Below are 26,099 nucleotides of genomic sequence, written 5' to 3'. Positions count from 1 at the left end.
AGTAGTACTAGTGTAGAGAGAGAGAGAGAGGACTCCCTTTTCACACAATAATTGCACAATTGCACACATCCTCCATAATGTAAATACTGTGTATTTAGAGTGTATCTTTAATTTATGTTTATACGAGATACTGTAATTTTTGTAATTTTTATTTATACTTACTATATTATATATTATACTATATACCCGACCTATATACCTCTCTCAATATATACCTTGAGAGAGAGAGAGAGAGAGAGAGAGAGAGAGAGAGAGAGAGAGAGAGAGAGAGAGAGAGAGAGAGAGAGAGAGAGAGAGAGAGAGAGAGAGAGAGAGAGAGACAGATAAACAGATGGATAGATGGATGGATGGTGGGATAGAGAGATATAGAGATAGATCGATAGATTGATAGATCGATAGAGGTTTATAAAGAAAGATGGATAGTAATAAAGATAGATAGATCCTTTAATTGTCCATTAGGCCTACAAGTAACTGTGTGCAGTTTGCTGACCGTCCACCAGGGAGCAGTGTGTCTCAGCGCTGCGGTCCTCCTCGGCTCCATGTTGTTGACAGAGGAAGAGCGGAGACAAAGCGGGCTTTGCGCTGTTTGAGAGGCCGGTACCGGGCGGTGCGCAGTGGTCGTGCGGGTTTTATCGGTCTGGATATCGGCAGCACCGAGGCGGACCGAGACCCGTTATCCGCCATCATCTGGACGCTTTGGGACGAGACGTGTCCGCGGCGACGCGCATGGTGAGTGGAGGATGAGCGCGCACTGCGGGAGCGAGCCTTGGGATGCAGCGACCAAATAAACACGCGCAAAAACAGGCAGTGGATAAACAACAGCGTATTGATTCGTCATCCGCCTGTCTGTCTGTTAATAGATCGTTTTCCTCTTCAGCATCTGTCTCTTTGTCTGCCTGTCTCCCTGTCTGTCTGTCTGTCTCTCTTTGCACCTGTCCATCAGGAGTGCTGTCCTCGGGGTGAAGATGAGGAGGGGGTCGTTGCCATGGGGATCCCTAGCGCTCCTGTATACTGCATCTGCAGGAGACCCGACATCAACTGTTTTATGATGTAAGACAAGCATCTGTAGGCCTATGTCCTAAAAAACATCTGTATCTCCCCCATAAAAAATCGGAATCTCCCCTTAAAGCATCTGTATCTCCCCTGTATTTCCCCTTACAGCATCTGTGTCTCCTTTAAACCATCTGTATCTCCCCCTTAAAACATCTGTATCTCCCCTTAAAGCATCTGTATCTCCTTTAATACATCTGTATCTGCCCTTTAAACATCTGTGTCTCCCCTTAAAACGTCTGTATCTCCCCTTAAAACATCTGGATTTCCTCTTAAAACATCTGGATCTCCCCTCGAATCATCTGGATTTCCCCTTAAAACATCTGTATCTCCCTCTTAAAACATCTGTATCTCCCCTGTATCTCCCCTTAAAGCATCTGTATCTCCTTTAAAACATCTGTATCTCCCCCTTAAAACATCTGTATCTCCCCTGTATCTCCCCTTAAAGCATCTGTATCTCCTTTAAACCATCTGTATCTCCCCCTTTAAACATATGTATCCCCCCTTAAAGCAGCTGTATCTACTTTAAAACATCTGTGTCTCCCCTTAAAACATTGGTATCTCCCCTTAAAACATCTGGATTTCCTCTTAAAACATCTGGATCTCCCTTCAAATAATCTGTATCTCCCCTTAAAATATCTGGATCTCCCCTCAAATCGTCTTTATCTCCCCTTAAAACATCTGGATCTCCCCTTAAATCGTCTGTATCACACCTTTAATAGTTTTGTATCCTTATCTTTAAAACATGTGTTCCTTCACCTTTCAAACAACTGTACCTCAACCTTTAAAAATATCTGTATCAACATTTACACATCTGTGTATATTTTACCTGTCAAACATCTGTATCATCTTTAAAACATCTGTTTAACCTTTCAAATATCAGTATCATCACATTTCAAAACATCTGTAAGACCTTCAAAATATGGTGATCACTAGTGTCTGTTAAAACATCTGCATCTCACTTAAACATCTGTATCCTCACCTGGCAAACACCTTCCTCATCACTTTAAACACCCTGTCTCTCTGCATCTTTCCTGTCCTCATGCCTGTGTGTCGACCTGTCTGTCCCCAGCGGCTGTCAGCGCTGTAATGAATGGTTCTCTCATGCCTCTCTGTGTGTCTACCTGTCTGTCTGTCTACCTGTCTGTCCCCAGCGGCTGCGAGCGCTGTAATGAATGGTTCCACGGAGGATGTGTCGGCGTCTCTGAGAAAACCGCCAAGAGCATCACCGAGTGGTTCTGCCAGAGCTGCAGAGGTAGGACTGACTAGTAGTGACTACTATAACTAGTAGTCACTACTATAACTACTATTCACCACTATATGTATGCGTATGTGACTAGTGAGTACTATTACTAGTCACTACTCTAGTATTAGTGACTACTATAACTAGTCCACGGATCCTTTGAGTAAACACGATAATCCAACGAGCAAACAGCTTCCAGTGCTGCGATGTAGAAGAAAGAGATGGATACTCATTATGTTAGCATGTGCCTCCTGACGTCGATGTGGCTACAGATAGCTCTGTGAAGACCATCTCTCAATTATCAGCTTGGAGCTGACAATTGATAATAATATGTCCTAGCTAGGTCTGTTGTTGGCATTAATAACAATGTAGCCATTGCTTGCTCTTTTATTGGCATTGCTAATGATAGCCAAATCCAGCTATATTATGAGCATTGTTAAAGATAGCCCAAGCTAGCTCTGTAATTAGTATTGCTAATGATAGCCAAGGCTAGAACTGTTTTAAGAATTGTCAATGATAACCCAGGCTAGCTCTGTAATTAGCATTGCTAATGATAGCCCAGGCTAGCTCTGTAATCAACATGCTAATAATAGCCCATGCTAGCTCTGTAACTAGCATGCTAATGATAGCCCAGGCTAGCCCCGGTGCTGTCTGTGATGCAGCTAGCGACGGTCGGCTGGAGATCAAGTTCCGGCCCAAGAAGCTGCGGGAGGATCCGGAACATGGCTCCTCCTCCAGGGTGGACAGGAGGCGGGGCTCACAGGTAATCATCAGTTCCTTCAATTATGTCTCTTCCTGAATATTTATGTGCACTCCTAACAAGGGGAAGTGATGGTTGTATCTCCTGCTCTGTGTGTTAAGGCGGTCCTCTGTGTTGTGGTAGCATCTCCTGCTCTGTGTGTTAAGGCGGTCCGCTGTGTTGTGGTGCTCTGTGTGTTAAGGCGGTCCGCTGTGTTGTGGTGCTCTGTGTGTTAAGGCGGTCCGCTGTGTTGTGGTGCTCTGTGTGTTAAGGCGGTCCGCTGTGTTGTGGTGCTCTGTGTGTTAAGGCGGTCCGCTGTGTTGTGGTGCTCTGTGTGTTGAGGCGGTCCTCTGTGTTGTGGTGCTCTGTGTGTTGAGGCACTGTGTTGTGGTGCTCTGTGTGTTAAGGCGGTCCGCTGTGTTGTGGTGCTCTGTGTGTTAAGGCGGTCCTCTGTGTTGTGGTGCTCTGTGTGTTAAGGCGGTCCTCTGTGTTGTGGTGCTCTGTGTGTTAAGGCACTGTGTGGTGGTGCTCTGTGTGTTAAGGCGGTCCTCTGTGTTGTGGTGCTGTGTGTTAAGGCGGACCGCTGTGTTGTGGTGCTCTGTGTGTTGAGGCGGTCCGCTGTGTTGTGGTGCTCTGTGTGTTAAGGCGGTCCGCTGTGTTGTGGTGCTCTGTGTGTTAAGGCGGTCCTCTGTGTTGTGGTGCTCTGTGTGTTAAGGCGGTCCGCTGTGTTGTGGTGCTCTGTGTGTTAAGGCGGTCCTCTGTGTTGTGGTGCTCTGTGTGTTAAGGCGGTCCGCTGTGTTGTGGTGCTCTGTGTGTTAAGGCGGTCCACTGTGTTGTGGTGCTCTGTGTGTTAAGGCGGTCCACTGTGTTGTGGTGCTCTGTGTTAAGGCGGTCCGCTGTGTTGTGGTGCTCTGTGTGTTGAGGCGGTCCGCTGTGTTGCGGTGCTCTGTGTGTTGAGGCGGTCCGCTGTGTTGTGGTGCTCTGTGTTAAGGCGGTCCGCTGTGTTGTGGTGCTCTGTGTTAAGGCGGTCCGCTGTGTTGTGGTGCTCTGTGTGTTAAGGCGGTCCGCTGTGTTGCGGTGCTTTGTGTGTTAAGGCGGTCCTCTGTGTTGTGGTGCTCTGTGTGTTAAGGCGGTCCTCTGTGTTGTGGTGCTCTGTGTGTTGAGGCGGTCCGCTGTGTTGTGGTGCTCTGTGTGTTGAGGCGGTCCTCTGTGTTGTGGTGCTCTGTGTGTTGAGGCGGTCCTCTGTGTTGTGGTGCTCTGTGTGTTAAGGCGGTCCTCTGTGTTGTGGTGCTCTGTGTGTTAAGGCGGTCCGCTGTGTTGTGGTGCTCTGTGTGTTGAGGCGGTCCGCTGTGTTGTGGTGCTCTGTGTGTTGAGGCGGTCCGCTGTGTTGTGGTGCTCTGTGTGTTGAGGCGGTCCTCTGTGTTGTGGTGCTCTGTGTGTTGAGGCGGTCCTCTGTGTTGTGGTGCTCTGTGTGTTAAGGCGGTCCGCTGTGTTGTGGTGCTCTGTGTGTTAAGGCGGTCCGCTGTGTTGTGGTGCTCTGTGTGTTAAGGCGGTCCTCTGTGTTGTGGTGCTCTGTGTGTTGAGGCGGTCCGCTGTGTTGTGGTGCTCTGTGTGTTAAGGCGGTCCGCTGTGTTGTGGTGCTCTGTGTGTTAAGGCGGTCCGCTGTGTTGTGGTGCTCTGTGTGTTAAGGCGGTCCGCTGTGTTGTGGTGCTCTGTGTGTTAAGGCGGTCCTCTGTGTTGTGGTGCTCTGTGTGTTGAGGCGGTCCGCTGTGTTGTGGTGCTCTGTGTGTTAAGGCGGTCCGCTGTGTTGTGGTGCTCTGTGTGTTAAGGCGGTCCTCTGTGTTGTGGTGCTCTGTGTGTTGAGGCGGTCCGCTGTGTTGCAGGTGAAGCGCTCGGCCCGGATGTGCGGTGAGTGCGAGGCGTGCCTGCGGACGGAGGACTGCTCGCTCTGTGACTTCTGCAAAGACATGAAGAAGTTCGGCGGCCCGAACCGCATCCGGCAGAAGTGCCGCCTCCGGCAGTGTGAGGTCCGGGCGAGGGTGAGGGTCCACGTTAACGAGTGTCAGGGTGAGGGTCCCCGTTAACGAGTGTCAGGGTGGGGGTCCACGTTAACGAGTGTCAGGGTGAGGGTCCCCGTTAACGAGTGTCAGGGTGAGGGTCCCCGTTAACGAGTGTCAGGGTGGGGGTCCTCGTTAACGAGTGTCAGGGTGAGGGTCCCGTTCACGTTAACGAGTGTCAGGGTGAGGGTCCACGTTAACGAGTGTCAGGGTGAGGGTCCCCGTTAACGAGTGTCAGGGTGGGGGTCCCCGTTAACGAGTGTCAGGGTGAGGGTCCCCGTTAACGAGTGTCAGGGTGGGGGTCCACGTTAACGAGTGTCAGGGTGAGGGTCCCCGTTAACGAGTGTCAGGGTGGGGGTCCACGTTAACGAGTGTCAGGGTGAGGGTCCACGTTAACGAGTGTCAGGGTGAGGGTCCCCGTTAACGAGTGTCAGGGTGGGGGTCCCCGTTAACGAGGGTGAGGGTCCCCGTTAACGAGTGTCAGGGTGAGGGTCCCCGTTAACGAGTGTCAGGGTGAGGATCCTCGTTAACGAGTGTCAGGGTGGGGGTCCTCGTTAACGAGTGTCAGGGTGAGGATCCTCGTTAACGAGTGTCAGGGTGAGGATCCTCGTTAACGAGTGTCAGGGTGGGGGTCCACGTTAACGAGTGTCAGGGTGAGGATCCTCGTTAACGAGGGTGAGGGTGAGGGTCCCCGTTAACGAGTGTCAGGGTGAGGATCCTCGTTAACGAGGGTGAGGGTGAGGGTCCCCGTTAACGAGTGTCAGGGTGAGGATCCTCGTTAACGAGGGTGGGGGTGAGGGTCCTCGTTAACGAGGGTGAGGGTCCCCGTTAACGAGGGTGAGGGTCCCCGTTAACGAGGGTGAGGGTGAGGGTCCCCGTTAACGAGGGTGAGGGTGAGGGTCCCCGTTAACGAGGGTGGGGGTGAGGGTCCTCGTTAACGAGGGTGAGGGTCCCCGTTAACGAGGGTGGGGGTCCCAGTTAGTGAAGAACACTCTGATGAGTGTGAGTGTGAGGGTGAGGGCCCCGTTAGTGAAGAACACTCTGATGAGTGTGAGTGTGAGGGTGAGGGCCCCGTTAGTGAAGAACACCCTATGAGGGTGAGGGCCCCGTTAGTTAAGAACACCCTATGAGGGTGAGGGCCCCGTTAGTTAAGAACACCCTATGAGGGTGAGGGCCCCGTTAGTTGAGAACACCCTATGAGGGTGAGGGACCCCGTGAGTGAGTGGCACGTTCTTAATATTGTTGTTTGTTGTCGTTGAGCAGAAGATGCTGCGTGTGAAGGATGAAGAGGCTGGGGGCGGGGGCCGGGGGCGGGGCCTCCAGCGGAAGGGGGTGGGGCATCTGTCAGAAGACGACGATGGATTCAGCGAGAGCGAATTGGAGCTCTACCAGCAGTACCAGGCGGCTGGCTACAACCACCTGGTAGGTGTTGGTGTGTGGGCCTTTGTGTCCGTGTGTGTGCATGTGTGTCTTTTTGTATGTGTTTGTCTGTATGTGTGTGTTTGTGGGGGTATATAAAGACAGATATATATATATATATATATGTATATATATATATATATATATATATATATATACATATGTATATACACATATATATATATATACATAAATCTTTTCCTCAGGTGTGGCAGACTGAGGAAGAGGAAGGAGATTCCGACCCTGCCGTGAGGAAGAGGAAGACGGCTGTCAGAGTGAAACACGTCAAGAGGAAAGAGAGGAAGACAGAGAAGAAGGTAGACACACACACCCCCACACACACACACACACACACATACACATGCGCACGCACACAGACACACACAAACAAACACATGCACGCAAGCAGGCATGGAGATTTGGATCTATATTTTGTTTGTTGTATCACTCTCCTCTCTCCTCCTCGCCTCTCTCCTCTCTCTTCCTCTCATCTCCTCGCCTCTCCTCTCCTCCCCTCTCTCCTCTTTCCTCTCCTCTCTCCTCTCCTCTCCTCTCTCCTTTCTCCTCTCCTCTCCTCTCCCCTCTCTCCTCTTTCCTCTCCTCTCTCCTCTCCTCTCCTCTCTCCTTTCTCCTCTCCCCTCTCTCCTCTTTCCTCCTTTCGTCTCTCCTCTCCTCTCCTCCTCTCCTCTCCTCTCCTCCTCTCCTCTCCTCTCCTCTCCTCTCTCCTCTCTCCTCTCTCCTCGCCTCTCCTCTCCTCTCTCCAGAAGTCTCTATCTGAGTTCAAACCTCGCCGCCACAAACCCAAGCAGCGTCACCGTGAACGTGTCCGTCTCAGCGAGAGAGGAGGAGAGCGAGGAGAGCGAGGAGGAGAGCGAGGAGGAGAGAGAGGAGGAGAGCGAGGAGGCGATGGGCCTCAACAGGAGGTGCCTGGTGGGGCCCACCAGTGCCTGGGCCCCGGCTGCGTTGAATCAGCCAGAAGTGGATCCAAGTACTGCTCAGAGGACTGTGGCATGAAGCTGGCAGCCAAGTGAGTCTCTGACTCTGATGGCTGATTATGGAGTGATCCAGAAGACCCAGACCCAGGACCCAGAACCAGACCCAGACCTAGAATCAGACCCAGACCCAGACCCCCCAATACCAAGACCTAGAACCAAACCCAGACCCAGACCCAGACCCAGACCCAGACAGAAGAAAATGTCTTTCATTGCTACACTGGTCGTAAAATCCTATGTCTCTCTCTCCCTCTATGTCTCTCTCTCTCTCTCTCTCTCTCTCTCTCTCTCTCTCTCTCTCTCTCTCTCTCTCTCTCTCTCTCTCTCTCTCTCTCTCTCTCTCTCTCCCCCCCTCTCCTTCTCTCTCTCTCTCTCTCTCTCTCTCTCTCTCACTCTCTCCCTCTCTCTCTCTTCCCTCTCCCTCTCTCTCTCTCTCTCTCTCTCTCTCTCTCTCTCACTCTCTCCCTCTCCCTCTCTCTCTCTTCCCTCTCCCTCTCACTCACTCTCCCTCTCTCTCTCTCTCTCTCTCTCTCTCTCTCTCTCTCTCCTTCTCTCTCTCTCTCTCTCTCTCCCCCTCTCTCCCCCTCTTTCTCTCTCTGTCTCTCTCTCTCTCCCTCCCTCTCTCTCTCTCCCTTCCTCTCTCTCTCTCTCCCTCTTTCTCTCTCTCCCTCTCTCTCTCTCTCTCTCTCTCTCTCTCTCTCTCTCTCTCTCTCTCTCTCTCTCTCTCTCTCTCTCTCTCTCTCTCTCTCTCTCTCTCTCTCTCCCCCTCCCTCTCTCTCCCTCTCTTTCCCTCTCTCTCTCTCTCTCTCTCTCTCTCTCTCTCTCTCTCCCTCTCCCTCCCTCCCTCTCTCTCTCTCCCTTCCCCTCTCTCTCTCTCCCTCTTTCTCTCTCTCCCTCTTTCTCTCTCTCCCTCTCTCTCTCTCTCTCCTCTCTCTCTCTCTCTCTCTCTCTCTCTCTCTCTCTCTCTCCCCCTCCCTCTCTCTCCCTCTCTTTCCCTCTCTCTCTCTCTCTCTCTCTCTCTCTCTCTCTCTCTCTCTCTCTCTCTCTCTCTCTCTCTCTCTCTCTCTCTCTCTCTCTCTCTCTCTCTCTCTCTCTCTCTCCCTCCCTCCCTCCCTCTCTCTCTCTCTCTCTCTCTCTCTCTCTCTCTCTCTCTCTCTCTCTCTCTCTCTCTCTCTCTCTCTCTCTCTCTCTCTCTCTCCCTCTCCCTCCCTCCCTCCCTCTCTCTCTCTCTCTCTCTCTCTCTCTCTCTCTCTCTCTCTCTCTCTCCCTTCCTCTCTCTCTCTCTCTCTCTCCCCCTCCCTCTCCCTCTCCCCCTCCCCCTCTCTCCCTCTCTCTCTCTCTCTCTCTCTCTCTCTCCCTCTCTCTCTCTCTCTCTCTCCCTCCCTCCCTCCCTCCCTCTCTCTCTCTCTCTCTCTCTCTCTCTCCCTCCCTCTCTCTCCCTCTCCCTCCCTCCCTCCCTCCCTCTCTCTCTCTCTCTCTCTCTCTCCCTCCCTCTCTCTCTCTCTCTCTCCCTTCCTCTCCCTCTCTCTCTCTCTCTCTCTCTCTCCCTCTCTCTCTCTCCCTCTCCCTCCCTCCCTCTCTCTCTCTCTCCCCCTCCCTCTCCCTCTCTCCCCCTCTCTCTCTCTCTCTCTCCAGTCGTATCTATGAGATCCTGCCCCAGCGGATCCAGCAGTGGCAGCAGGGTCCGTGTGTGGCCGAGGAGCGCGGCAGGAAGCAGCTGGAGCGAATCAGGAAAGAGCAGCAGCAGGCCAGGCTCCGCCTCTCCCAGATGGAGAGACGCTTCCTGGAGCTGGAGGACATCATCTCCACGGCCAAGAGACAGCTGGTGCAGCAGGACGAGGAGGTACTGTCCTACTGTCCTCCTGTCCTACTGCCCTACTGTCCTATTCTGCTACTGACCTACTACTGGCCTGTGTGTGTGTGTGTGTGTGTGTGTGTGTGTGTGTGTGTGTGTGTGTGTGTGTGTGTGTTCGTCAGGTTGCCGAGGGCGATGGGGACGACACAGACCTCCAGATCTTCTGTGTGTCCTGCAGTCATCCCGTCCATCCCAAGGTGGCGCTGAGACACATGGAGCGATGCTACGCTAAGGTACACACACACAGACATGGAGCGATGCTACGCTAAGGTACACACACACGTCACACACACATGGAGCGATGCTACGCTAAGGTACACACACAGACATGGAGCGATGCTACGCTAAGGTACACACACACGTCACACACACATGGAGCGATGCTACGCTAAGGTACACACACACACACACACATGGAGCGATGCTACGCTAAGGTACACACACACACACAGACACACAGACTTTAAGAGATGCTTTGCAAAGGTACACACACACAGATGCTTTGCTAGTGTAACAAACACTAAGAAAGTTCTAATAATACAATGTGTGTGTTCACAGTATGAGAGCCAGACATCGTTCGGTTCCATGTATCCGACACGTATTGAAGGGTAAGTCTTTAGTCCATATACTTCTACCTCTATATCTATATCTAATCCATACATATATCTATACATAAACCTATATATATTTTACCTATATCTATACATGTTTATATATATTTATATATATATGTGTGCCTGCGTGTGTGTGTGTGTGTGTGTGTGTGTGTGTGTGTGTGTGTGTGTGTGTGTGTGTGTGCGTGTGTGTGTGTGTGTGTGTACGGTGTGTGTGTGTGTGTGTGTGTGTGTATGTATGTCTCTGCACTTTGTGTGTGTGTATGTGTGTGTGTGTGTGTGTGTGTGTGTGTGTGTGTGTGTGTGTGTGTGTGTGTGTGTGTCTCTGTACTGTGTGTGTGTGTGGTGTGTGTGTGTGTGTGTGTGTGTGTGTGTGTGTGTGTGTGTGTGTGTGTGTGTGTGTGTGTGTGTGTGTGTCTCTGTACTGTGTGTGTGTGTGTGTGTGTGTTGCAGGGCCACCCGGCTGTTCTGTGACGTCTACAACCCCCACAGTAAGACGTACTGTAAGAGGCTGCAGGTCCTGTGTCCCGAGCACTCCCGGGACCCCAAGGTACCAGCAGGACTAGAGCCGGCTGGGGTGGGACTGGGCAGCTCCCAGTAGAACCAGGAGCCCACTAGGGTTGGACTGGGCAGCTCCCAGTAGGACCAGAGCCCACTGGGGTGGGACTGGGCAGCTCCCAGTAGGACCAGAGCCCACTGGGGTTGGACTGGGCAGCTCCCAGTAGGACCAGGGCAGACTGGGAGGGACTGGGCAGCTCCCAGTAAGACCTGGGCCCAATGAGAGGGACTGGGCAGCTCCCAGTAGAACCATTGGCCCACTGGGTTTGTACTGGGCAGCGTCCACTATAACCAGTAGCGTAATGTGGCTGTACTGGGCAGCTCCCAGTATAACCAGTAGCAGACTGGAGCGGGACTGGGCAGCTCCCAGTAGAACCAGTAGCAGACTGCAGTGGTACTGGGCAGCTCCATTGTTGGCACTGGTGTTACTGGTCCCAGAAGTACCGTACCATGGTGTGTTCCAGGTGTTACTGGTGGTACTGGTGTTACTGGTCCCAGTAGTACCGTACCATGGTGTGTTCCAGGTGTTACTGGTGTTACTGGTACCAGTACTACCGCACCATGGTGTGTTCCAGGTGTTACTCTAGTTACTGGTACCAATACTACCATACCATGGTGTGTTCCAGGTGTTACTGGTGCTACTGGTGTTACTGGTCCCAGTAGTACCATACCATTGTGTGTTCAGGTGTCGGTGGACGAGGTGTTACTGGTACCAGTAGTACAGTACCAGTGTGTGTTCAGGTGTCGGTGGACGAGTGGTTACTGGTACCAGTAGTACAGTACCAGTGTGTGTTCAGGTGTCGGTGGACGAGGTGTTACTGGTACCAGTAGTACAGTACCAGTGTGTGTTCAGGTGTCGGTGGACGAGGTGTGCGGCTGCCCGCTGGTGAAGGACGTCTTCCAGCCCACCGGAGAGTTCTGCCGCGTCTCCAAGAGGAAGTGCAACAAACATTACTGCTGGGAGAAGCTCCGCAGAGCCGAGATGGACCTGGAGAGAGTCAGAGTGGTGAGTCATGACCTGGAGAGAGTCAGAGACATGGAGAGAGACAGAGTGGTGAGTCATGACCTGGAGAGAGTCAGAGACCTGGAGAGAGTCAGAGTGGTGAGTCATGACCTGGAGAGAGTCAGAGTGGTGAGTCATGACCTGGAGAGAGTCAGAGTGGTGAGTCATGACCTGGAGAGAGTCAGAGACCTGGAGAGAGTCAGAGTGGTGAGTCATGACCTGGAGAGAGTCAGAGTGGTGAGTCATGACCTGGAGAGAGTCAGAGACCTGGAGAGAGTCAGAGTGGTGAGTCATGACCTGGAGAGAGTCAGAGACCTGGAGAGAGTCAGAGTGGTGAGTCATGACCTGGAGAGAGTCAGAGACCTGGAGAGAGTCAGAGTGGTGAGTCATGACCTGGAGAGAGTCAGAGACCTGGAGAGAGTCAGAGTGGTGAGTCATGACCTGGAGAGAGTCAGAGTGCTGAGTCATGACCTGGAGAGAGTCAGAGTGCTGAGTCATGACCTGGAGAGAGTCAGTGGTGAGTCATGACATGGAGAGAGTCAGAGTGGTCAGTATGAGCGGCATTATCAGTATTCTTCTTATTAGTGTGGTGTGAAAGCAACCCACAATATTGGTATTTTGTTCATTATGTTTTTGTGATCCACTGATTCAGATGTAATTCCCCAAAAAATATAGGAAAGAGGGGGGTTTGTTATCCCCATGGTTACGACCCATGCCAAGTTGATGATACTTTTTAGCTTCACCATCCAAACACACTGTAGAGTTCTAGTGTTGTAACAGTGTTTGTAAAGGTCGATGTCTCTGGTGTTTTCTCTCTCTCTCTCTCTCTCTCTCTCTCTCTCTCTCTCTCTCTCTCTCTCTCTCTCTGTCTCTCTCTCTCTCTCTCTCTCTCTCTCTCTCTCTCTCTCGGTCTCTCTCTCTCTCTCTCTCTCTCTCTCTCTCTCTCTCTCTCTCTCTCTCTCTCTCTCTCTCTCTCTCTCTCTCTCTCTCTAACGTCTCTCTCTCTCTCTCTCTCTCTAACGTCTCTCTCTAACGTCTCTCTCTCTCTCTCTCTCTCTCTCTCTCTCTCTCTCTCTCTCTCTCTCTCTCTCTCTCTCTCTCTCTCTCTCTCTCTCTGTAGTGGTATAAGCTGGACGAGCTGTTTGAGCAGGAGAGGAACCTCAGGACGGCGATGACCAACCGAGCCGGCCTGCTGGCTCTGATGCTGCACCAGACCATCCAACACGACCCCGTCACCACAGACCTCCGGTCGGTGAGGGACAGATAGACCTACAGATAGACCTGGGCTCCACTAGGGACCACTAGAGACAGATAGACCTACAGATAGACCTGGGCTCCACTAGGGACCACTAGAGACAGATAGACCTACAGATAGACCTAGGGTCCACTAGAGACCACGCGAGACAGATAGACCTACGTTCCACTAGAATCCACTAGAGACCACTAGAATCCACTAGAATCCATTAGAGACAACTAGAGATCACTAGATACAGATAGACCTTTGTTCCGCGTGTGTATGTGTGTGTGTGTGTGTATTTGTGTATGTATGTGTGTATCTATTCCTGACTGTCTGGGTGTGTGTATGCGTGCGTGTGTGAGTGCGTGTCACTTTACCCGAAGAGAAACTTGAGGTTCAGCTCGTCTCTCCCAAAATGCTGTAAATAGTTGCCATGGAAACAGATGTCCCGTTTCCGTAACGATGACCACGTTGACGTCCTCTCTGTGTCACTTCTCTCTTTTATTCCACATGAGTCCAGCCCTGTTTCGTGGTGTGTTGTGTTTTATACGTCATGTTGATTTGTTTGGTGATATTTCATGTTGTGTTCCCTTATTAAAACTACAACATTTTATCAAAAGTTGATTAAGTTGCTTACTTTTGAGATTGTTTCTAAATGGTGAAAGAAGGATAGAGGGATGAGAGAGGAGAGACGGAATGAAGGAGGGTGATTGAGGAGGTACAGAAGGATGGAGAAGAGACAGAATGATGGTGGGACGATAGCTATTTTTACACAGATATGAAACGCTACACGATGTGGTTAAAATCTCAACTTCACTTCTTAATCTCTTTGTATAGAAATGGTTCTGGCCATAACGGCACCCTTTTAGTTTAAGAATAATACTTCAATATACAACAATTTAGAAGAATAAGTCTTTCATATACAATTATTTATAAAAATTATGTCATTATCTATAATTGTACAATTAATTTACAGTAATCTACAGAAAAGTTGTTTATAAGTGGACCTTTTTAAATAAAAGCGTTCAGTTGAATATTCACAGAGATGACCTATATCTTTGAATGACCTATATCCTTCCAAACCATTTTTGAGAACGTTTTCATGCGAAACATCCATAGCCTGTGTGGTGAATCCCCTCTGTGCAGCTGATGCCCGCTGCCCGTAGAGGTCTGAGAGAGCAGTGCGCTCATCTAATCCTCTTGATCAGTAATTGGCTCCAGGTGTGCTCAGGTGTAGACCAGTTGCTATACGCAGACCTGCTGGTGTCAGGTGCCTCGAATCTCACTGTGTTACTGACAATGTGAATTGCCTTCTTGTCAAAAACATGACACATGACACTTTCAAGTTGTTTTTTAAATGTATTTTATATCTCCATATATCAATCAACATTTTCAATAATAATGTATACATCCCATAATAATCGCAAGTCATCTGATACCCAGTGATTTTAAAACTCCCTGGCTTCAGCGATCCGAAACCGTCCAACAAAATGATCCCTAAAGCCAAAATCTTGTTGTAGAAAGCTGTACATCTGTGGTTGGTATTTACATCGGGACAAAAGCACATTCTAAAGCTTACAAACAACGTATGGCTACTGGCTGTTCACTGTTCAGAAGACCAGTCTGCCAGTCTGTCTGTCTGCCTGTGTGCCTGTCTGTGTGTAGTCTGGTGAAAGGCCTAGATCTTCCACTAGGTGAGGTGGGAGGTGGTTTATAACCCTCTGACTGTGGGGAGTAGGGATGGTGTTGTTGGTTCTAAGCCTGCTCCAGGTTAGTTTGGCCCAGCTACGTCTAGCTGTTTAGCTGGTTAAGTGACGGTCTCGCTGGTTAACTGGCTTTAATGTCTGTGTTTAGCTGGCTAACTTTTTAGCTAGATAAGGATGAAGCTAACTTAAATATTTAGCATATTATTTACTGCTATTTACTTTGCTATTTATTTAGTGTGCCAACTGTCTGAGGGTGTTCAGGTTTTAACTTCTCTGATAAATAAAATGTAAGAATCTGAAATTCTGGCTCGTTAAAATACACAGCCCTTTGTGTGTGTGTGTGTGTGTGTGTGTGTGTGTGTGTGTGTGTGTGTCACGGGTTCGATCCCTGAAGGGAGGGGCTGATGAGGCACTTGTTGTCTCCACTCTACTGCTATATGGCTGTTGCTAGGTAACTGGTCTTCCAGCTGATATGTTGCCATGGTGACGAGAGAGGAGGCCTTAGCAAATGTCCGCCTCTAGGATCAACAAGAATATCAAAAACACCTGACACAAGCAAATAATTACTCATAACCCACCATCCTTGCATAATTTCATGAGCCTATATTGTTTTAAAAGGTTTCATGCTGTGGTAATAGCGATAAGGAGTCGGGCTCCTCCTCCTTGAAGGGTCCAAGTAAGGAGGAGTCAGGAGTATTCTCCTTGTTTTGGTGATGACACCTCCTGCTGTCTGACACGGGACACCTCTAGTCCTTCTGCTCCATGATCTCCTTCTCTACCTGCTACAACCATCACTTCTCCTCAACTACCTCATCATCTCCCTCCTACTCCTCCCCCCCTCCCTCTTCCCCCTCCTCCTCCTCTCCCTCCTCCTCCCCCCCTCTCCCTCCTCCCCCCCCCCCCTCTTCCTCCTCCTCTCTCCCCTCCTCCCCTCCCTCTTCCTCCTCCTCCTCTCTCCCCCTCCTACTCTATATTCTGCTGGAGATCTTGGTGTCAGCTACAAGATTGTTCTTCCAGCCAATTAGAGAGACAGTCCCCTGACCAAGTCCCGCCCCCTAAGCCGACTGCCAATCAGATCTTGTTTCAGCCTGTGTGGGTGGGGCTCCCGCCAGGGGCCAGGGTGTTGCCATGCCAACTCAGCTCTTGAACTATAAGAGCCCTCCCCCCTCCCAGACCCCACTTCTGCTGAGGTGATGCTGGCGTCTGATTGGCTAAACTCTGACTTGTCCACCGGCCCGAGGAAGGAGAAAGCTGCCGTCTGATTGGACGGTAGGAGTTGCTTTCTTTCTCGCTCTCTTTGTCGTCCTTTCTTCCTGTCGGTCCCTCCCCTTCCTGTCTTCGCTCTCCCCCCCCTCCCCCGCTCCTCCCCCCCTCGCCCCAGGCTACTCTGCTCCTCCTCCACCCGGTCTAGGTCCAAATCAGGAGCCCCACTCCTCCTCTCTGCTCCTCCGCTCTGTCGGAGGGGGGGCGTGCTCCTCCTCTCTGCTCCTCCTCTCTGCCGGAGGGGGGGCTTGCTCCCCCCCGGTGCTGAAGCCAGACCCCGCTCCTCCCGCTCCTCCCGCTCCTCCCACTCCTCCCACTCCTCCTGCTCCTCCTGCTCCTCCTCCTGCTCCTCAGGGCCTTGGGGAGAGAAGCTTTCATTAAAGGAGTTCAGTACCGCTCAGAAGCTAACCCGCTAACCACAGCTAGCTGCTTTCAGTACCGCTCAGAAGCTAGAGTGCTAACCACAGCTAGCTGCTTTCAGTACCGCTCAGAATTTAGAGCACTAACCACAGCTAGCTGCTTTCAGTACTGCTGTGAAGCTAACTGGCTAACCACAGCTAGCTGCTTTCAGTAACACTCAGAAGCTAGAGCGCTAACCACAGCTAGCTGCTTTCAGTAGCGCTCTGAAGCTAACCCGCTAACCACAGCTAGCTGCTTTCAGTACCGCTCAGAATTTAGAGCACTAACCACAGCTAGCCGCTTTCAGTACCGCTGTGAAGCTAACCCGGTAACCCCAGCTAGCTGCTTTCAGTACCACTCAGAAGCTAAACCGCTAACCACAGCTAGCTGCCTTCTGCTGGTCTAAAGAGCAGCATCACTTCTAGTACTTAGTCTAGTATCAGCTCTTAATTTAGTCTAGTCCAATCAGGAAATAACCTTAGTTGGTCTCATCTAATCTAGTCCAATGAGGTATCATCTATTCTAGTGTGATCCAGTATGTTATGTTATAATCGAGTTTAGTATTATCTAGAATAAAATCATATAATTGTATCTGGTATAATCTAGTATGTTATAATACAATCTAATCGGATATAATCTAGCATGGAATAAACTAGAATATTATCATATCATTGTATCTAGTATAATCCAGTTGAATGCAGTCTTTTTTTTTTTCATCGAATCTGGTCTACTACAACCAGAACTACAATCACAATGACACCAACGACAATTAGAAACACTCATACCCACAATGCACCTCGCTGGTACCTAAACATCAGGTGTGGGTGAAAAGGTTGAGAGATGAGTATGAACAGGAACAGGAAGAGAGACAGGCTGGAGTCACAGAGAGACAGGTGGAACGACACAGACAGGATGGACCTACAGACAGAAAGGATGGGCCGACAGACAGACAGACAGACAGGATGGACCTACAGACAGAAAGGATGGGCCGACAGACAGACAGACAGACAGACAGGATGGACCGATAGACAGAAAGGATGGACCTACAGACAGATAGACAGGATGGACCGATAGACAGAAAGGATGGACCTACAGACAGACAGACAGGATGGACCGATAGACAGACAGCTGGAACGACAGATAGAAAGACAGGATGGATTGACAGACAGAAAGGATGGACCGACAGACAGACAGGATGGACCTACAGACCGAAAGGAGGATACGACAGACAGACAGGTTGGAACCACAGACAGACAGGTTGGAACCACAGACAGACAGGATGAAACGACAGACAGACAGGTGGAACGACAGATAGAAAGACAGGATGGGCCGACAGACAGAAAGGATGAAACGGCAGACAGACACGATGAAACGGCAGACGGACACGATGAAACGGCAGACAGACAGGTGGAACGACAGACAGACAGGACCAACCGGGTGTTGTCTGTGCGTCCGATCACGTAGAAGCAGGGCTCGCCTTGTTTGGAGTTAGTCATACAGAGAGACAGACTGGACAGCTCCACTAGAGAGAGAGACAGGTTCACTAGAGAGAGACAGGTCCACTACAGAGAGAGAGAGGCTCACTAGAGAGAGACAGGTCCACTAGAGGGCGAGACAGGTTCACTTGAGAGAGAGACAGGTTAATTTGAGAGACAGTCTGGTTTAATCGAGAGACAGACAGGTGCAGGTGAGAAACAGACAGGTTCACTAGAGGGAGACAGACAGGTCCACTGGAGGGAGAGAGAAAGACAGGTCCAGTAGAGAGGGAGAGAGAGAGACAGACAGGTCCAGTAGAGGGAGACAGACAGGTCCACTAGAGAGAGAGACAGTGTGTTTGTGGAGGCGGTACACAGCCTGGGCCAAAGTCCCGCCCCTTCCTGTGTCCCTGTCTGCTGATTTGAAACCCTTAGACATTCCTTTACTAAGTGTATTTGTGTTTGCGTGTGCGTGTGCGTGTGCGTGTGTCTGTGTCTGTGTGTGTGTGTGTGTGTGTGTGTGTGGTGTGTGTCTCTGTGTGTGTGTGTTTATGTGTATGGTTGTTTTGTGTATGCTGCGTGTGTGTTTGTGTTTATGTTTATGGTGTGTGTGTGTGTGTGTGTGTGTGTGTGTGTGTGTGTGTGTGTGTGTGTGTGTGTGTGTGTGTGTGTGTGTGTGTGTGTGTGTGTCTGTGTGTGTGTGTGTGTGTGTGTGTGTGTGAGTGTGTGTGTGTGTTTGTGTGTCTGTGTCTGTGTGTGTGTGGGGGGGGGGTACCGTAGTCCGGGACGTATCCGTTGCCCTTCTTCAGCACCAGGTGGATCCAGCGCCCCCCCCGCCGGATGTGCTCCACCGCCTGGCCGTGGGTCATGCCCACCGTGCTGCCCCCGTTGATCTGCACCAGCTGGTCTGAGATCTGACCCCCCCCCCCCCACACACACACACACACACACACACACACACACACACACACACACACACACACACACACACACACACACACACACACACACACACACACACACACACACACACACACACACACACACTAGAGCAGCTGGTCTGAGATCTGCACCACACACAAACACACACACACGTATTCCACTGCTACCAGAGCAGCTGTGGAGTGTGTAGTATAGTGTAGTGTATTGTGTAGTATAGTGTAGTGTAGTGTGTAGTATAGTGTAGTGTATTGTGTAGTATAGTGTAGTGTAGTGTGTAGTATAGTGTAGTGTATTGTGTAGTATAGTGTAGTGTATTGTGTAGTATAGTATAGTGTATTGTGTGTGTGTAGTATAGTGTAGTGTAGTGTGTAGTATAGTGTAGTGTACTGTGTAGTATAGTGTAGTGTAGTGTATTGTGTAGTGTAGTGTATTGTGTAGTATAGTGTAGTGTATAGTGTAGTATAGTGTAGTATAGCGTACCTGTATCTATAGTGTAGTGTAGTGTGTAGTATTGTGTTGTATAGTGTAGTATAGTGTAGTATAGCGTACCTGTATCTATAGTGTAGTGTAGTGTGTAGTATTGTGTTGTATAGTGTAGTATAGTGTAGTATAGCGTACCTGTATCTATAGTGTAGTGTAGTGTGTAGTATTGTGTTGTATAGTGTAGTATAGTGTAGTATAGCGTACCTGTATCTATAGTGTAGTGTAGTGTGTAGTATTGTGTTGTATAGTGTAGTATAGTGTAGTATAGCGTACCTGTATCTTGGCACAGCGCTGGGCCGGCCCCCCCTCCATCAGGGCCAGGACGTAGAGCCCCATGTTGTACTCACTGCCCCCCCGCAGGGAGAACCCGAACCCGGTGGGCCCGCGCTCCAGATCCACCCGGTAGAACCACTGCTCCTCCTGGGACACACGGCGACCACAGCACCAGGGTAAGCATCCGCAGCATGGTAACCATCATCGCCATGGTAACCATCGTCGCCGTGGTAACCACACAGCCATCATCCCAATCGTAACCACCATCACCATGGTAACCATCATCGCCGTGGTAACCACACAGCCATCATCCCAATGGTAACCACCATCACCATGGTAACCATCATCGCCGTGGTAACCACACAGCCATCATCGACATTGTCACAGTACACCTTGGATAACCGACGACATAGAAAAGGTAGAGGAAGCTGGAAAGTATTTAGTTTGTTCTTGTGTGTACGTGTGTGTGTGTGTGTGTGTGTGTGTGTGTGTGTGTGTGTGTGTGTGTGTGCGCGCGCGCGCGCGCGCGCGCGTGCGTGCGTGTGTGGGTGGGTGGGTGGGTGGGTGGGTGTGTGTGTGTGTTGAAGCCACCTTTGACCTCTGACCACCTCCTCTCCTCATCTGCCATCTGGTGTCAGCATCGGACTCTGCTGCTTCTGAGGAGTCTGAGGAGAGAGGAGGAGGAGGGAGAGAGAGGAGGGAGAGAGAGGAGGAGGGGGGAGAGAGGAGAAGGGCTTTAATATCAGTTTAAAATGTGTGTGTGTGTGTGTGTGTGTGTGTGTGTGTGTGTGTGTGTGTGTGTGTGTGTGTGTGTGTGTGTGTGTGTGTGTGTGTGTCTGTGTGTTTGTGTGTGTCTGTGTGTGTGTGTGTGGTCCCTACTGCTGCTGCTGCTGCTCCTGGGCACCACCGTCAGCCGCAGCACGTTGCCAGCCCTCCTGAGTATCTGGGTTAGCTCGCGGTGGCTCATGCTGGCGGCGGCGCGGCCCTCCACCTCTTCCAGACGGTCCCCCGGCTGGATGACCCCGCTGCGGGCCGCTGGGCTGCCCCGCCGCACCGTCACGAAGCGGTGGGCCATCACACAGCTCCCTGTAGCGCGACAGCTAAGAGTTAGCACGCTATCTGTGACACCACCACACAGCTCCCTGTAGCGCGACAGCTAAGAGTTAGCATGCTATCTGTGACACCACCACACAGCTCCCTGTAGCGCGACAGCTAAGAGTTAGCACGCTATCTGTGACACCACCACACAGCTCCCTGTAGCGCGACAGCTAAGAGTTAGCACGCTATCTGTGACACCACCACACAGCTACCTGTAGCGCGTCAGATAAAAGTTAGCACGCTTCACGTTACACCATCACTAAACTACCTGTAGCGCGTCAGCGAAGAGTTAGCAAGCTATGTTACACCGTCACACAACTACCTGTACCGCGTTAGCTAAGAATTAGCATGCCATGTTACACCATCACACAGCTTCCTGTGGCGCGTCAGCTAGGAGTTAGAATGCTATGTTACACCATCACTCTGCTACGGACGCTGTTAAGCTCAAAGTTAGTGGGCTAGCTGTTTCACCATCACATAACTACCTGCGGCGGGTTAGGTCACAGTGAGAATGCTAGCTGCCACACCAATGCACAGTTGGCATGCTAGCATACCACCGATCTACACAGATAGCATGTTAGCTGCAAAACCACACTATACATTCAGCACTATTGGCAGGCTACACAACTGCACAATTAGCATGCTAGCTGCTACCTCACCACACAGTTAGCATATCAAAAATGAGCGTGCTAGCATAGGACCAAACCCTCTCCGGAGACCTGCCTTCAATGTTGGTGTTCTGGGAGGCGATGACGAAGCCAAAGCCTTCTCCTGGTCGTCTGTTCAGCTCCACCTGCATGCTCTTGGACCTTCCCCCTAGCCCTCCTGCTCCTCCGTCATTGGCTGTAGCTCCCAGCGTGGCTCCTCCCCCTCTGACACTCTCCTCCACCCCCAGCCAATCGCGGGGCTCCAGGGTCAGAGTGACCGGGACCGAGTCCAGGAAGCTGGTACTCTGGACCAGAGACGACCCGGCAGCTTCACTGGGAGACTGGACTGGAACCACAAGACCGGACCAGTTAGAACCAGACCATTCAGGACCAGTTAGAACCAGACCAGTTAGAACCCCAGGACCGGACCAGTTAGAACCAGACCAGTTAGAACCAGACCAGTTAGGACCAGACCAGTTAGGACCAGACCAGTTAGAACCCCAGGACCAGACTGGTTAGAGCTAGACTAGTTAAAAACAGTCCAGTTAGAACCCCAGGACCGGACCAGTAAGAACCAGACCTGTAAGACCCCAGGACCGGACTAGTTAGAAGTAGACTAGTTAGAACCCCAGACCAGTTGGAGGGCCCTCTTCAGGGATAGGGTGACCTTGGCGTAGGGGCGGGGTCAGGGCGGGGCCCTCTTCAGGGATAGGGTGACCTTGGTGTGTGGGCAGGCAGGGCGGGACCCTCTTCAGGGATAGGGTTACCTTGGCGTGTGGGCGGGGTCCGGGCGGGGCCCTCGGCGGGGCCCGTGCCGGCCTGGCTGAGGGGGGGCACGGCCCCCAGGAAGGACACTGAGGAGGAGGAGGAGGGCGTGTCAGCTGGACTGGAGGCGGGGCTCAGGGGGGAGGGGAGGAGCTTGTAGAAGTTGGGCGTGACCCCAGGGGGGTCGAGGGCCGCTGTGGAAAGGGAGAGCGTCAGTAGAGGTCAGGAGAGGTCAGGAGAGGTCAGCATGACGCGGGGGGGGGGGGGGGGGGCCTACCTCCTCTGCTGACCAACAGGACCACCTCCCCTCGCCGGGTGTGTTCCTGGAGGACCCTCTGCACCTGCAACACACAAAGGCACCGCTGTAACCATGACAAAAACATTCACAATTCATGGACAACACCGTGACAACCAACTCAAACATCATCATGGTTACCACAACTGAAACTACCACTTCACCACCACTACACCACCCCAGTTACCGTGACGACAACCATCAGAACACCACCCCAGTTACCATGACGACAACTATCAGTACACCACCCCAGTTACCATGACGACAACCATCAGAACACCACCCCAGTTACCACGACGACAACCACCACTACACCGCCCCTGGTAACCATGACGAAAACCACCACTACCCCACCCCAGGTAACCACAACGACAACCATGACTACACTTCCCCAGTTACCACGGCAACAACCATGACTACACTACCCCAGTTACCACAACGACAACCATGACTACCCCACCCCAGGTTACCATGAAGACAACCATCAGTACAGCCCTGCATTAACCATGGCGACAACTAATCCCAAACCACCACAGTAACCTTGACGAAAACACAAGCACAACTGTAACAACGACAACCATCATGACACCACCCCAGGTGGCCATGACGATCACCATGGCTACGCAATAACAGCCACCAGGACGACCTCATTAATAACATGGTCACATGTTGTCATAGACACCATATCAGGGTACCAGGGTAAAGGTGAGGTGGAGGACCGACACGTTGTCACGGAGACGGTACCCGGGTGAAGATGAGGTGGAGGACCGACACGTTGTCACGGAGACGGTAACTGGGTGAAGGTGAGGTGGGGGACCGACCCGTTGTCACGGAGACGGTATCTGGGTGGAGGTGAGGTGGGGGACCGGCGCGTTGTCACGGAGACAGTACCTGGGTGAAGGTGAGGTGGAGGACGTCCGCCCCGTTGATCTTGGTGATGACGTCGCCGGTCTGCAGGGCCGGGCAGAGCCGCGGGTCCCAGAGGCTCCGGACCACCGCCTGCTGCCCCCCCGGGCCCCCGCCCCCCACGCTGAAGCCCGGCCCCCCCTCGCTCCGGCACAGCGCCACCGGGACCAGCTGGGGGGGGTGGGGCCCGGCAGGGGCGGGGCCGGGGGGCTGGGGGAGGGGCTGAGGGGCGTGGTTGGCGGGGCAGCCGTTGAAGCCACAGGGGGGCTGCAGTGTCGGGGGGGGGTTGGCGGGCTGCTTGGTGGAGCTGGGGAGGGTGGAGCTGGAGAGGTCCCGGTCTGAGGAGCGCTGACGGAGGAGGAGGGTGGAGGAGGGGGCGGGGAGGGAGCCTGTGCTGTAGCCAATCAGAGAAGACCTGTGGAGACAGAGATCCTGCTGCAGCGCCACTCTCACTAAGTACTGCAGTGGTACTGCAGTACTGTGGTGTATTGGTAGTTCTATAGTGTATTAGTAGTTATTCTGGTAGTACTATGGTGTATTAGTAGTTACTTTAGTAGTACTAAGGCGTATTAGTAGTTATTCTAGCAGTACTATGGTTTATCCGTAGTTATTCTAGTACTATGGTGTATTAGTAGTTATTCTGGTAGTACTATGGTGTATTATAAGTTATAGTAGTACTATGGAATATTCCTAGTTATCATAGTAGTAGTAGTGTGTGTATATGATATGATGGTAGTACTCTAGTAGTACTCCAGTAGTACTCCAGTAGTACTCTAATAGTACTCTAGTAGTACTCTACCTGCGCAGGGTTCCGCTGGCTGTAGGCTTGGGGGGCGGGGCTGCTTCAGAAGGAGGGGGCGTGGCCTCGCCGGACACGCCGTTAGTGACAGGTTGAGCCGCATAAGAGGGCGGAGTTTGGGCCAATCCTGGATGTTTAGATGGAAAAAGGAGGGAATGACGTCATAAACAACTTATGAAGCCCTGGTCGCCTAGGTAACCAGGTAACCAGGTGGTCTAGGTAACCAGGTAACCAGGTGGTCTCGGTAACCAGGTGGTCTAGGTAACCAGGTAAGAAGGTGGTCTAGGTTACCAGGTAACAAGGTGGTCTCGGTAACAAGGTAGTCTAGGTAACTAGGTAACAAGGTGGTCTAGGTAACCAGGTAACAAGGTGGTCTAGGTAACCAGGTGGTCTAGGCAACCAGGCGGTCTGGATAACCAGGTAACCAGGGGGTCTGGGTAACCATGTCGTCTGGTTAACCAGGTAACCAGGTAGTCTAGGTAACCAGGGAACTAGGTGTTGGCAGCAGCCGTCTTCTTACCTGCACCGTTGCAGAGCTCCGCCGCGGTGTAGGTCAGCTGGGAGGGGGCGTGGCTAACCGCACCAGGTGAGGGCTGGGAGGGGGTGTGGCTAACCACACCAGGTGAGGGCTGGGAAGGGGTGTGGCTACCCAGACCAGGTGGGCAGGTGTCTTCTCTGGACGGGCGGGGCTGTAGTAGATAAGATGTCAGATCTCCTTGTTGAAAGGTCACATTAACTTACGTGTGTGTGCGTGTGTGTGTGTGTGTGTGTGTGTGTGTGTGTGTGTGTGTGTGTGTGTGTGTGTGTGTGTGTGTGTGTGTGTGTGTGTGTGTGTGTGTGTGTGTGTGCGTGTGTGTTTACAGTTTCCAAGCTCTGTTTAGGACAGCCATCAGGGTTGTACAGCATGGGGTATCCTCTCCTCAGCACCACATCCACACTGGTCCCCATGGCAACGGCCTGCAGCATCTCCACCACCTCCTTGTGCGAGCGGCCCAGCACACAGGTCCCACTGATGTAGACCAGGATGTCAGCTACCAGGAGACAGAAGGTAGAGCAGAGGCATGAGGTCATGGAGTGTGTGTGTGTGGGTGTGTGTTTGGGGGTGTGTGACTGGTTGTGCGTGCGTTAGGGCTGTGCAATTAATCAAGTTTTTATAGTGGTTTTGATTTTTGGGTAAAACATTCTCCAAACTAATATATAATTGAGTTTTATTTTATTTTTGAATCTTTATTTTATACATTTATAGAAATGCAGAACAGCTGGATACATATTTGTAGATTATTTTCTATTTGACCATTATGTGTCTTTTTTTAAGGGGAAATTTCAAAGGTTTTTTTGGAGAGAAAAGCTGAACGATATTCCCAATTTCCATAATCTAGCACCCCTATCGTGAGTGTGTGTGTGCGTGTACGACTGTGTACCTGGGCTGAGGTTGGCAGGGCCCCCTGGGGTGATGCTGTACACCTGGAGGAACTCCCGGGGCCGACTGCCCCCCACGATGTTGAAGCCGAACCCCCGCGGGCCCTTGGTGAGGCGGACCGGCACCGAGGAGCCCAGCATCACGCTCACCTGCTCCGTGAACTCTGGCACTGACCCAGGAACCACAGCATACAGCAGATATATATGTATACAAATATATACATTTACATGTTTGTATATACACAGCTACAACACTGTGGCAGTACTGTAGAGGTACAGTCACAGTAGCAGTGTATTAGCAGTACAGTAGCTGGACAGTATAACTATGTGAGCAGTACTTACAGTCTGAGGGCTCCTTGTTTCGAGGGTCTGTCCAGTTGGTCTTAGACTGACTGAAATCAAACAACAACCTTTAACATTGTCTGTGCTGTATGTATATATACAAGTATATATGTAAGTGTAGATATATATATATATACATATAAAAATATATATATCATGAGTATCTTACTTTGTGTAGTATTGTTCTCCAGTTTCACTCAAATTCAGCTCCAGGCCCCGCCTCCCTGGACCCTCCCATGATTGGCTGACAGGAAGGGCCCCGCCCACTGCAGAGAGAGAGACATAGCTGTGTGTGAGTACACTTCTGTGTACCTGTGTAAGTGTGTTTGTGTGTACTTGTGTTTGTGTTTGTGTGTACCTGTGGGTGTGTTTGTGTACATTTGTGTGTGTGTAACTGTGTGTGTGTGTGTGTACCTGTACCTGTGTGTGTGTGTGTACCTGTGTGTGTGTTTGTGTGTTTACATGTGTGTGTTCGTGTGTACCTGTGTATGTGGGTGTGTGTTTACATGTGTGTGTTTGT

General features: G+C 51.3%; 2 protein-coding genes across 9 annotated transcripts in view; one reads left to right on the top strand and one right to left on the bottom strand.

Moving 5' to 3' along the window:
* The first annotated feature begins 513 nt into the window (after positions 1–513).
* cxxc1a (CXXC finger protein 1a) lies at positions 514–13,386 on the top strand. 4 transcript variants are annotated; one of them, XM_030355100.1, is made up of 14 exons: positions 514–729; positions 944–1,050; positions 2,205–2,305; positions 2,923–3,056; positions 4,916–5,071; positions 6,353–6,511; positions 6,715–6,825; positions 7,276–7,535; positions 9,136–9,343; positions 9,478–9,588; positions 9,914–9,963; positions 10,423–10,519; positions 11,381–11,533; positions 12,651–13,386. In XM_030355100.1, the coding sequence occupies exons 1-14, from the start codon at positions 727–729 to the stop codon at positions 12,795–12,797; spliced, it is 1,797 nt and encodes a 598-aa protein (XP_030210960.1). In that variant the 5' UTR covers positions 514–726; the 3' UTR covers positions 12,798–13,386. The 4 variants fall into 4 exon arrangements, with proteins under 4 accessions (XP_030210960.1, XP_030210958.1, XP_030210979.1 ...); XM_030355098.1 differs by having other exon boundaries at positions 7,273–7,535; XM_030355109.1 differs by having other exon boundaries at positions 561–729; positions 2,928–3,056; positions 7,273–7,535.
* Positions 13,387–14,113: 727 nt separating this feature from the next.
* magixa (MAGI family member, X-linked a) overlaps positions 14,114–26,099 on the bottom strand; it is a 22,560-nt gene continuing 10,574 nt past the window's right edge. For 2 of the 5 annotated variants that reach the window (XM_030355013.1, XM_030355024.1), the window contains exons 7-21: positions 25,749–25,845; positions 25,580–25,629; positions 25,240–25,407; positions 24,680–24,849; positions 24,339–24,507; positions 23,819–23,945; positions 23,005–23,434; positions 22,096–22,159; positions 21,821–22,012; positions 21,130–21,399; positions 20,188–20,394; positions 19,900–19,973; positions 19,309–19,455; positions 18,386–18,524; positions 14,114–16,093 (exon numbers count right to left, since the gene is read on the bottom strand). In XM_030355013.1, coding sequence (XP_030210873.1) covers positions 15,495–16,093; positions 18,386–18,524; positions 19,309–19,455; positions 19,900–19,973; positions 20,188–20,394; positions 21,130–21,399; positions 21,821–22,012; positions 22,096–22,159; positions 23,005–23,434; positions 23,819–23,945; positions 24,339–24,507; positions 24,680–24,849; positions 25,240–25,407; positions 25,580–25,629; positions 25,749–25,845 — 2,903 coding nt within the window. In that variant the 3' untranslated portion in view covers positions 14,114–15,494. The other 3 variants (XM_030355042.1, XM_030355033.1, XM_030355051.1) reach the window with 3 other exon arrangements.

The sequence above is a fragment of the Gadus morhua genome, chromosome 1 (assembly GCF_902167405.1).
Source record: "Gadus morhua chromosome 1, gadMor3.0, whole genome shotgun sequence".
NCBI classification, from domain to species: Eukaryota; Metazoa; Chordata; class Actinopteri; order Gadiformes; family Gadidae; genus Gadus; species Gadus morhua.
Note: the sequence above shows the minus strand (reverse complement) of the source record. Positions and strands in the feature narration are given on the sequence as shown.

Excerpts from the sequence above, each read along its gene's own strand:
- cxxc1a (XM_030355098.1), top strand. Across the intron at positions 1,051-2,204 it reads GACATCAACTGTTTTATGAT|CGGCTGCGAGCGCTGTAATG; the intron begins GTAAGACAAGCA and ends GTCTGTCCCCAG. Across the intron at positions 10,520-11,380 it reads AGCACTCCCGGGACCCCAAG|GTGTCGGTGGACGAGGTGTG; the intron begins GTACCAGCAGGA and ends GTGTGTGTTCAG.